Source organism: Cervus canadensis, chromosome 21 (genome assembly GCF_019320065.1).
Source record: "Cervus canadensis isolate Bull #8, Minnesota chromosome 21, ASM1932006v1, whole genome shotgun sequence".
NCBI classification, from domain to species: Eukaryota; Metazoa; Chordata; class Mammalia; order Artiodactyla; family Cervidae; genus Cervus; species Cervus canadensis.
In genome coordinates this window covers 38204875-38217558 of record NC_057406.1, presented here as the reverse complement: position 1 = coordinate 38217558, position 12684 = coordinate 38204875, and the positions used below count along the sequence as shown (strand labels likewise).

At 37.2% G+C, this 12684-nt stretch overlaps 1 protein-coding gene across 4 annotated transcripts in view; it reads right to left on the bottom strand.

Moving 5' to 3' along the window:
- The window catches only part of FAR2 (fatty acyl-CoA reductase 2), a 177246-nt gene that overhangs the window by 7271 nt on the left and 157291 nt on the right, over positions 1-12684 (bottom strand). For all 4 annotated transcript variants that reach the window (XM_043440822.1, XM_043440821.1, XM_043440824.1 and 1 more), the window contains 4 exons: positions 10875-10993; positions 9704-9771; positions 6884-7055; positions 1294-1423 (listed from right to left, as the gene is read on the bottom strand). In XM_043440822.1, coding sequence (XP_043296757.1) covers positions 1294-1423; positions 6884-7055; positions 9704-9771; positions 10875-10993 — 489 coding nt within the window. The remainder of the gene's footprint in view (positions 1-1293; positions 1424-6883; positions 7056-9703; positions 9772-10874; positions 10994-12684) is intronic.

Below are 12684 nucleotides of genomic sequence, written 5' to 3'. Positions count from 1 at the left end.
AACTAAACAACAACAAAATCTCAACTAGTACATTTAATATAACAATTATTGTGTCTGACCACAAGCAAGCCTTAGGTTTCCTGGTGGGAAGTAATTTTAGGACTTGCATTTGAATCATGCACTATGAGGCTGGTAGATAGGAGCTGGCAGGTGAGGGTCTCTATCTAACATTTACTTCTCAACATGACTTGGTTTCTTCTACATGCTGTCAAGTACAAGATAAATCAAGAAATTTATCTTTTTTTTTTTTTTTTTAAGAAAATTTAGTGAAAAATGTCAGTCAAGAGATTGAAAACTTTAAAGCTTAATTGAAAACCAAGGAAGTGCTCAAGGAACAAACGGAGGAAAAACAAAGCTAGGAACATGTACAAAATACAGTTTTCTATATTTGTGGATTTTAGGACAACCATTTGTGACTGGTTAGAAGCTAATACAGAGAAATAAATTGTACTTAGAAAGTAAAAAGTAAAGTGAAGTCACTCAGTCATGTCTGACTCTTTGCGACCCCATGGACTGTAGCCTACCAGGCTCCTCCATCCATAGGATTTTCCAGGCAAGAGTACTGGAGTGGGTTGCCATTTCCTTTTCCAGGGGATCTTCCCAACCCAGGGATTGAACCCAGGGCTTCCGAGTTGCAGGCAGACACTTTACCATCTGAGCCACCAGGAAGCCCAAGTAGTACTTACACTAAACAAGTAAAGTATAGGCCCGTCTTGAGAAATAAATGTCTGAATGGTCAAAGAGAAATCATTATAGGGAGGAAGAATGACAGTCCTACAGAGAGGGGAATGCTGATGGTAGGAGATCTTAGGTGGGCTAGAATGCAGAGGTGAAAGGTTAGATTTTAAAAGGTAGGAAGAAAGGAGCTGTAGCTTTGGTGATGCAGAATGATTTTGATTTGACAAGAACAGTGGATGAGAGACTCGTTGAGCCATAAAATTATTATTTTTCACTGAAGGCATATGTTTGGGAGGGAAAGACAGAGACACTGAGGATTTGTTGAAAAGAGAACAGCTACCAAAGGTGAACAAAGGAGTGAAACAAAGCTTATGAGACCTGACTGCAGAATAGCAGGGAGAAGCTGACCAAAGGCTAAGAAACTAGATCTCTTCCCTAGGTTAAACTGGTGTCCTGCCATTGTGTTGATAGCATTCACTGATTTTCTTAGCCCAAAAAGAAAAATAATTCTGTGTATATAACTAAAACTGCCTTTATTGATCAGCTCTCCAAGTCAGATCGTTCTAAATTTCGCGTGGGGAAGGCTTTCCCACCGATGCTCAGGGCTGTACTCACTCTCTGGTCTTCGGGACTCAGCTCAGACATTAGCATCTCAGTGTTGTGTGTGCTCCACTCCCAGCTCCGGTTGATGAAATACTCCAACATGGAAAGTGTTCTTAAAAGCCGGTTCATGAGCTTCGTCATCCTGAGGCAAAGATCACATGGGGCGAGGATCAGTGCACCACCGCCAGGGGACGTTTAACAGGACTCTTGCGTGCTGTTTCTCATAAACCCTCTGCTCCTCATCAGAACTGGCAACGGGAACGAGTGGAACGGTGCGCCGCTGCCAGAACTGAGGTCATAGGATGAAACACATGCGTGAATCTCCTTCAGCACACATTCTCCTTACAACAAAACTGCTTAGTCTCAATCCTCTTTCTTGAGATATGGATTGTCTCCTGACTGTATGACCATTGTTAATCCCTTGTTCCCTTGGTAACGGTTGCTGGACCTTTGGTTTTCTGATCTTTATCACTGTCGAAAGAAATTCCTTGGGCAACAGCCTATGTATACTCACAGAAAGATCATTAAAACACCCTTGCTCCACCAGAGGCTTGGGTCCCTGTGTCTTTCTCTCTCTCTCTCTCCCTCCCTCCGGCAATTCTCTGGAGCGTGGAAAGCCGCCGAGCTCACTCTCATGCCCGGGCTTTCCAGACCTCCTCAAGGGGGCGCCCTGTGCCTTCCTGAGCGGTGCAAGCCCTGTTCTAGGGTTTTATTGGTTCTTTGCACAAACCAGGGAATATTAGCTTCTTTCTCTCTTTCACTTTCTTATCGTAGACTCCGGATCACCAGGTTCCTGTCCATTAAAGGACCCCAACACACCACAGATGGTGGCTTTCCTGTTACCGCATAGGGGTATATGACAAATTAGGTCTGAAAAATATAAAAGTTATTTCTTCTCATTTTTCCCTCAGTTCCTCATTAAAATTTTTATTCTTTTTTCTCTTCCACGTTAACCCTCTTTTGAAAGAAGGGATGCGGCTGAACCTAAAGGAGCTTGTTCTAGCAGGCACTTTAATACCACTAGCTACTTCTCTGTCTCTTTCCTACCATCTCTTTCTCAAGAGTTCCAAGTATTTTAAAAGCCAAGCAAGATATCCACCCCCAGTGACATACTCTTCGTTCTGGGAATTCTGATGTAGACATGAAGAAAACCTATTTCTCTTCTTTAATGCATGTTCTTGGAATTTTTTTTTTTAATTGATTGATTTGAGGTCTCAAATCAATGAGAGTTGTGTATAACTCTGGGCAGAAGCGGAGACTATATTAGCATCTGGTGAACCAAAAACAGCTCTTAATGCAGATTTAAGGGGAAAATATTTTATTTGTTAATAATCTACTCAGGCACAGTGCTGATAATGTTTACAAAAATATTGACTCCACTATTAACTGTAACATCCCTGTTAGGTAGGTTTCTGTTTTTATGAACAGGTGAGGTAGGCTTAGAAAAGATTGAGTAGCCATGATAATATCATGTGTCAAAGCCAAAATTCCAACCCAGTTTTGATGGACTTCAAAAAGTCTCTGCTTTTGCAAATGGGACCCCCTAGATCTCATTACTTAAAATGGACCATATATTTTAACCCCGTGGTGAGGACCTGCTGTTTGAACTTCCCAATTTCATAACAATTTATATTTTTAAAAAACATGCTTTCTTAATTTATACAGTATGATTCCATGAGGTAGTCAGGGTCTATATTGTTTATCTTCATTTTGCAGAAGGATTAATAGGTACAGGGTCACATAATTAATGCTCAAACCTAGATTTTCTGGCTACAAATCATATCTGGCCTAAAGATCATTTAATTTTTATCTTAATCAGTTAGGCTAATCTTGGTAACAGTGACTACTATAGTTGACCCCATAATGACTTGTGATACTATTTTGGGAATTCGGTCTTATTTCTGGTCAAATCCTCATGTCCATATCCCTAATGACTCATGAGGTACTTCTCTCATTGTATTATAGGAAATTCTTAAGCAAGGCTATAGAATCATTATTCCCTAATTCAAGCATCATAATAGGGTTCCATTTGCTATTGTTATCTAACATCTTGGCTATAGACTGAATATTTATATTCCCCCACAATTCACATGTTGAAACCTATTCCTCCTAATGTTGTAGTATTGGAGAAGGAGACTTTGGCAGATGTGGAAAGCCCTTATAAAAGGGACCCCAGAAAGCTCCCTTGGCCCTGCCAGATTGTGAGGACACAGAGAACATGGCTGTCAGAAACCAGGAAGTAGGCCCTCAGCAGATGCTGGATCCACCAGCACCTTGATTTTAGGCTTTCTAGTCTCCAGTTCTATGAGAAATAAATTTCTATTGTTTATAAACCATGTAGTCTATGATATTCTGTTACAGCAGTGCAAACAAATTGACAATCTTTATTCATTTTACAACTCTGAAGTAATTGATATGATTTCAATAGATTTACTTTTAAAAAATAATCATTGTACAAGTAATTATACAATGTATACAATGGTGTATCATTGTATGTACAGGACTGTATCAGCAAAATAGTATTTTTTTGGAAAGAAAGAATACACTTATTATTCTCATGTGGTGAAGATCTTATTAATGCATACAATGCAAAAGCTATAAAGGAAAGATGATTCATTTTATCATATAAAATTTTTTTTGTAATAATAGTGATTACTATATTCTATGCACTCTAATGTAAAATCCTGTAAAATAGGTATGATTACAATCTCTTTTTAATAAGTTAGTATTTAGAAAGGTAAAGTAATTTAGGGCTCATGTGGATAAATTGGTGAAGGCCAGGATTTAAGTCTATAAGTCTGACCAAACTCCATGCTCTTAAGACCTGCATTATATGTAGTTTCCCTTGTATTAAAGAAAGCTTCATAATCAGAGCCACAGGATAAGAAACTGACTTCAAGAAAACACATTAATTATATATTTACACATATATACATACACACACCACTTCTATAATAAGTACAACCCAACAGAAAAATAGAAATATTGTTGTTGATTAGTTGCTACATCATGTCCGACTCTTATGACCTGGTGGGCTGTAGCCTGCTAGGCTTCTCTGTCCATGGGATTTCCCAGGCAAGAATACTGGAGTGGGTTGCCATTCCCTTCCCCAGGAGACTTCCTGACTCAGGGACTGAACCCGCATCTCCTGCATTGGCAGGTGGATTCTTTACCACTGAACCACAAGAGAAGCCCCTAAATAAACACACTGAGAGAGAATTCCTCCTTTAAAAACTATATATTTACACATATATACATATACACACAGCTTCCATAAATTAATAAGTACAATCCAATAGCAAAATAGAAATATTATTAGCCATAAAAAGAATGAAATAATGCTGTTGTAGCAACATGAATGGACATAGAGATTATCATACTAAGTGAAGTAATTAAGACAGAGAAAGACAAATATATGATATAACTTATATGTAGAATCTAAAAAGAATGATATGCATGAATCTATTGCAAAACAGAAACAGGATCACATAGAAAACAAACTTATGGTTCCCAAAGGGGAAAGCGGGGGAGGGATAAACTTAGAATCTGATATTAACAGATACACATTACTATATATGAAATAAGCAATAAGGGCCTGAATATATATATATATATGCATATATATATATATATGAATCACTGCTGTACATCTGAACATTGTAAATAAATTATATTTCAATAAAAACAAAGTTAAAAAATAGGTGATAAATAGAAGCAGGCAACTCATAACAGAGAAAACATGAATGTCCAATAAACAAATGAAAGCCCAGTCCCTCCATCAATCAAGGAAAATGCAAATCAAAGTGACAGAGATGCTATTTCTTGTCATTAGCTTAACAGTTCAAAATATTGATTTTTGCAAAGTATAAATGAGAGTGAGAAAGAAGATTTCTACTTTCACATGCTGTTGTGATAATGTATAAATTGACAGAGGCTTCCTTTAAGGCAACCTGGTAGCAGTTATAATATCCATGTTGAATGTACCCTCCAATTTAGCAAGCCTATCCCTCAGCATCCTCTACAGACCTAAAGGCACATTTTATAAAGATGCATGCGCACTGATACTTGTTGTCCCATTGTTTGTAATGGGGGTGAAAAAGATAGTACTAGCAGACTTGGATTTTCATGGAATACAAGTGAAAAAGAAAGTATGTACAATTGATTTAAACATACACAGAGACACACCTTACCTCAAAGCAAAACCATACATACGGTTGTAAATGCATAAGTGATTACACACAAACACACTTGGGGAAGGAAAGAGTCCAGAAGGATTCTAGCACTGTCTGCCATAAAGATTATTCTTAAGAGTCCTATCACCAAATGAATAACCATTTCCCATGAATATTACAATTTAATTTCTTACAAACAAAATACATAAAGATTTTTACTGGGCTTGTTCCTCCTGTGTTTTTCTTCTCTACTTACTGAACTTTGCTCTTCATCCAGGTCTCCTTCCAACTCTGATATATTTTAAAGGCTTCAGTGTTTCTGCCAGCAGTGTTTGGTTTCCCTTCTTTTCCCATCTTTATTTAATAAGCCCCTTATACAAATATTTTCCCACAAACATAGTGTCCCCCTTTTCACCTTACTCAAGAAGAAACTGATAGTGAGTTATGAACTCTAAGTAAGATCTCTGAAAATGTGGATAAACTCTACATTGCCTAAGCATCACTCATTTGCTTTACTAATAAGAATGGAGATAAACACACTGAGAGAGAATTTCTCCTTTAAAAGAGGCTAACATGCTTCTGATGGCAGGAATTGCCTTTGGTAATCTTGATAATGATGACTCCTCAGACACACAAAGCATTATTCAAGTGAGACCAGAGTAGAAAGGGACATGCCCTAAGTCACCCAGCATCGACACCCTGACACTCTACTTTGCTCCCTCCACTCTCTTCACTCTTCTCCAGGTGGCAGTAAGTCCAGTTCAGGTTTCTCCAGATCTTTCCTCTGTCTCTTCCTCTGAGACTACTTAAAATTATTCCTCTAACTTCCATTTCCTCATCTGTAAAGCTGGGACGAGAACACCCTCCTTGAGTTGTTGTGAGAATTAAAAAGAGCTCGTCATGCATCACCCCTTGTGTATATGTGAGGCTGTTACCATTGTAGTACATTGTAAGATTAACTGTCCTGCTAAATCATTGAGTCACGTCCGACTCTTTGGGATCCTATGGATTGTAGCCCACCAAGCTCTCCTGTCCACAGGATTCTCCAGGCAAGAATACTGGAGTGGGTTGCCATACCCTCCTCCAAGGGAAATTCTTGACCCAGGGATTGGATCCAACAATTTACAAACTCCCAGATACAGAATCTCAGTTGCTTTTCTTTTTAGGTGGATGATTACCTGCTGAATTCATCAAGCAAATTCCTTAACATTAAGGTAGGGTTCCCTTGGGGCTCCCACTACGACTGCTTTGACTGTCCCTCTATAGAGATAAAATCATAACTATATAGAGATATAATTAACTCCCTTAGAGATATAATCATAACTATGATTCAGTTGTCACTTTGATCCGTAGGTGATGGGAAGGCAAAGGACTGGAATCCTTAACTTTCATGCAGAGACACTCCTAGAGCTATTGTCTCCGTTTCTCACCTGGGCTTCCTTCCTGTGAGACGAAGATAGAAGTCATAGATGATGGCAGGGGCCCGGTGACTGACAGCATTCCAGTAATGGGTTGAGATGTTGTTGGTTGTGAAGTCAGCGTTGGGTCTCCTGAAAGCTCTCTCAAATGGGATTTTTTCAAAGGTTGCCAAGACTTGGAATCCTGGAGGTGGGGGAGTGGGTGGGGGAGATTAAGTGCTAAGTCCAGGAGCATTGCAAGTGCCACCCATTATGGTAGATGGCATTTGCAATGGGTCAAAACAATAAATAGTAAGGATTTGCTGTGTAGAGTCAAGAATAATACTAAGATTTTTACACCAGGCAAGTGGTCATCTGCAAATTTAAACAATGTAATTTGGTTAAGAATTGAATCCTTCTCTTGAAACTTTACCCTAAAATAACTTCTTGGGAAAATAGTTTTAGTCAATACTAAAATTTCAATTCAATTTCAAGGTTATTTAGTCTATTCAGAAAGCCCAAGACAGAACCTGGGGGTGTTATTTCTTTGGTTGGATCATTACTTGCAGAACAATCAGGAAAGTTTCTTAACATTTTACTTAAACTTTTATAAAGATTTACGTAAAAGAGAGACTATAAAATTAGGATTCCTTCATATTGGTTCACTTTAAATACCAGTCTTTCACTTCTTTGGTATTTCTACTACTCTGGCAATATATCAGACTCAATTGTTTTACTTTTGTCTCCAGAGTTTTCTTAAATAATAATCTTAAAAAGTATATCATTACTTATATAAAACCTGGTTTAAAGCTTTTAATGTACATCTGTAAATCAAATACTTCTTTTCAAAAGGCATTCATTCTTTTGAACTCAGTTTTGATTTTATTTATGTAGAATTTTGAAAGTTGCCTAAGTTCATTACTTAGTTATGGTGAAGTTATCAATTATTATGATAATATGATTACTGTCCTCTGTAAAAGATACTACCTGGAAATCTGTATGAAAAATATATACCCCATACAGAAAAGATTATCCAGAAACATCTGATTCTGGGTCTTTTCCTCCCAGAGGGATTCATGTTGACTTTAGGAATCCCTAGTGGGGTGATTATTACGCATTCATACCCATCATCTACTTCTATGTCAGGATCCCGCTCCCCATGTGAAATGAATAAATCATTTACTGTCTCTGGGCTTTGTGTGTAAAATAAAGTGAGAACACTGTACTATTTTTTTTAAGAATTTAATTTTTATTGTACCATCGTTTAATTTCAAAAATACAAAATTTGTAATGGTTTTGTGAATGAAAGGCTTTCCTCTAAATTTCATCTTTCTTGTTGAGTGTTAAAGTTAGTAAGTGGCAAATAGAAAGCTAGATTTCTAATTTAAAAAAATTAGATATGCAAAAAGCAACAAAGGTCTACTGTATAGCACAGGAAACTATAGTCAATATCTTGTAATAAATATAATGGAAAATAATTGAAAAAATAATATCTGTGTTTATGTATAACTGAATCACCTTGCTGTGCAGAAACACTGTAAGTCATCTATAGTTGAATAATATATATATATATAAAGAAAAAAGTTAATAAATGGCTATGTAACATGAAACAAGATGCAGTGATTTGATTGTCTGACTTTCACTGATTCAGAAATTTCTGTCAAAGTTTATTTTTAAGAGCAGAATGATATCTATCTATCTGATTCACTTTGCTGTATACACGAAACTAACACAACCTTGTAAATAAGTATACTTCAATTTAAAAGCAAGGAAAAGAGAGAAAAAGCAGAATGAGAGTTTTATATATACCATGATCAAAAGAAGTAAGCACTAGATTATTTGTAAGATCATTTTCAGCTATTACATTGTGTATGTTCATAAAATAGACAGTAAGAATTTTCAGCAAGGAAGAAGACTATTTTGAATCCCAGGTATGGAATTTACAGGTAGCATCTTTTGATTTAGAATTTAAGTATCTTGACTGCTTCTACTAATGCCTCTTTTTATGAATGATACCTTAATTCTGTTACTGAGATAGAGGAGATTTATTTTTATTTCCAGAAATATTTAGCTATATGATCTAAATAACTGGATATGATGGTAATAGATAATTTCATTTTACTTTTACTGAAATAATAACTTTGCAAATAGAATAGCACAGTGGGATGCCCTGAATTGGAAAAAAGATTCTAACAAATTAAGCACATTTAATTTTTTTCAACATATAGTAGCTAAACAGCAATTAGATGATCTAAAGGTTTCAGATATTCATAAGAAAATCAGAAGCAGAGCACAAGATTGGTTAGCTAATTTTCTATCACATGCAGGATTAATTCTAATTCAATCCAACAGGCTACTTTCAAGGTTACACTATGGCTGACTGCCGAAATTAATAAAGAGTATCACTGACTCAATGACACCAATTAGTATCATTGGGCTTTTCTAAATCTACTTGGCCATTAATCATGGCACATTCTCAGTGATACGTCCAGGGGAGTGAGGGCTGTGTGCATGAGCACAGTGGCTCAGGAGAAGTATTTTATCACTGATATTGCTTATAATTACTGACTTTGGCTTGACTTTCTTTTTTAAATCTCTACAGCCAATGGACCCCTTATTGCTCACAATCATGCCGCTGTTTCACTGGTCCCTTTCTTTGAGATACCACAGTGCATTCTAATTAACTCTACACCTTTACAATTTGCAGTTATTTTTCTGGCTTTACCTATGTTTTGTCTTTTTCCCCATTAGACTCAAAACTCCATGACACACATTGTTTTTCCCTGTGGCAAACACTGATTGTGAATGAGCATTCTCTAATGGTTCCTTAGGTACCCTGCTACAGGCACTTACCCATTTTGCCCCAGTTACAGGGATTGAGGTTGCCAGATGTACAGTGGTAGACCAATGTCGACTTAGGTCTGAAAAACAAGAGTTAGGGAAATACAAGAAAATGGAGAACTAATGAAAGAAAGATAAGGGAAAATAACACTTAAACAAGTTATTTTTTTTTTTCTTTCAATAATTCCATAACTAAGGCACTCTTAGGTGGCTCAGATGGTAAAGAATACGCCTCCAATGTGGGAGACCAGGGTTCGATCCCTGGGTTGGGAAGATCCCCTGGAGAAGGGCATGGCAACCCACTCTAGTTTTCTTGCCTGGAGAATCCCCATGGACAGAGAAGCCTGGCGGGCTACAGTCCATGGGGTCACAAAGAGTTGGGCACGACTGAGCAACTAAGCACCACCTGACACACGAGGCACTCTCTGCAACACTTTCATCTTTTGTTCTTTCTTTGGGTTAAAAACAAAATGAAAAACTAGGAAAAGTGCAAGTGTGTGTGTGTACATGTGTATGAGGAACAAAAATCCCAACAGGCTGACATATTTATGGAGCAAATGGAGGCAGCATGATGATGACAAAGCAAATTGTATTTCTAACTTCTTGACATCTTTACTGGGCAAAAATATGGGCTATATTTTTTCCTAAATCCAATGAAGCACTGTTGGATTGAACAACATCTAAATGTCTAACTTCAAATAATTAATAAAAATTTTGTTTACTAACAAAGCTAAATATACAAACAACCTATTATTTTTCTTTGTACTAGAAAATACCTCTCTCTCACACACATGGTGATCTGAAACTTTTGACTTTTATTAGGAACTGAGAAGTGAAGAAAAATATGCTCTCATTTCATCTACTTTTATCTTCTTTGCCTTAAGGGAAGCTATATTTTAGGTTGCTGAATAGAAAGAAAGGCTTTTCAATTATTGAGAATTTCATGGTTAAATGATTTGAAGAATTTATTATTTTATGGTCAACCAAGTACTAACTGGTATTTATAAAACAACTTAATGGCTATTTTATGACATAATTGGAACTCTGTGAAATATCCAAACAGATACTTTCTCACATTTGGGGTCTTCTTCAGGAAAATTCATATATTTTGAATAGGTGCCCAACATAGCTACCCTCCTCCTCACCAAATCTTTGAAAGCCAGTTTAAGTATCCACTCCACACCTGTGAACTGCCGTGTACCATCCTACAGCCAGCGTGAGATTGACCACTGTGTCTGCTGGAATCAAATCCGCCACCGCCATCGGAGTCGCTCTTACGGACCGAAGAAACCCTTTCCCAGCCTGCACAGGAAAAGGGACATAAATTATTGAACCAGGTGCTAAGTAACAGCTGGGGCTAAAGTATATATCAGACAGAGAGTATCAATGCTGGTAGTAATAATAACTAACACTGATTCACTGCTTGCTAAGTTCATGTGCCAAGACTGACTGCTCTCAGGCCATCCAACCTCCCCAGCCAAGTTCAAGTGCCAACATCTCCAAGAACCACCAGTGATCCTCGGGTTCCTCTTCAGAGTGAAATTCCTCAAACTTGTGAGGAGTTTAATGTATTTAGTTAATTGATAAACACCAAGAGTAAAAAAAAAAAAAACAAACAAAAAAAACCCAAGAATAAGATATAATATCTTAAAAATTAATTCATAAGATATTCTAAGAATTAAGTTTTCCCAAATTTCCCATTAATTTAACTTACCATTTCTTAAATGATGTCATTTTTTGCTAGAGTCTACTAGTTTACAAGAAGTAATAGGTACTAGAAGTTTTTTTGTTTTGTTTTGTTTTTTATTTATTTATTTTAGTTGAGGCTAATTACTTTACAATATTGTAGTGGTTTTTGCCATACATTGATATGAATCAGCCATGGGTTTACATGTATTCCCCATCCTGAACCCCCCTCCCACCTCCCTCCACATCCCATCCCTCTGGGTCATCCCAGTTAGGCACTAGAAGTTTAAGAAACACCTTTTTAAACTGATAAAATTCCACTACTTAACAAAAACTTTTTATTACTTGTGGAAAAGGCCACCGTTATTTACTTTTTGTTCAGTATCTTTGTTTACCTCACAGATCACTGATGCTATATAAATGCAAGAATTGGGAATTGTTCATGTTAATAAATGCCATGTCAATAAATAAAGGAGCCAGTTTATTGACTTCTTGAAGTAATTGATTATTTACACCCTGCAAGTTTCCAACATCAATTTGCAGTCGTCAGCACTTTCTTATATTCCTCATTTCTGTCTTCTTGTAACTGATTAACCTTCCTTTGGACAAGAGTGCCTGCTAAGTCGTTTTAGTCAAGTCTGACTCTTTGCAACCCCATGGACTATAGCCCACCAGGCTCCTCTGTCCATGGGATTCCTCCAGGCAAAATTACTGGAGTGGGTTGCCATGCCTTCCTCCTGTCCTTCGGAATATGGGAAATCAATTTGGAAAATTTTAGAAAATCTGAATGCATGTGCAGATTTGCTCACAGTGTAATAAAACTCACCCTGGGATCATGTTAAAATAGCTATGTTCTAAGTTACTGAACACTCACTTCCAACTAAGCCTCAAGAGTTGAAGGCAGGTAGGGAACAGAAAGAGAAAGAAATTGGAAAGAAGTTCATTGTCACTGTCTTTGACAAGTAGTCATAATTCACTGTCTTTCCTTTGCATTGTAGTTCATGTTGGATCTAGTTCTGTGAATAGAGGCACAGTCTGAAACATGAGATCCCTAACAAAATTTAAACTCGATAAAGGGGTGAAGTCCATTTCAATGTCCAAATGAGAAGAGTTGTAGTTCTCAGCCTAAAATGCTTTAGTGTGCACCAGAAAGCTTGGCAGCTCACAGGATCAGTCTCCACTGAGGGGAGATGCACACAAAGGGCTGCTGACCCAGAGGAATGAGGAATGGTTGATGTTTCTCCTTGTCTATGAGAGAATTAGTGTTGAAAAGTGTTTCCTATAGTCATCAATTCTTATATTTGAAA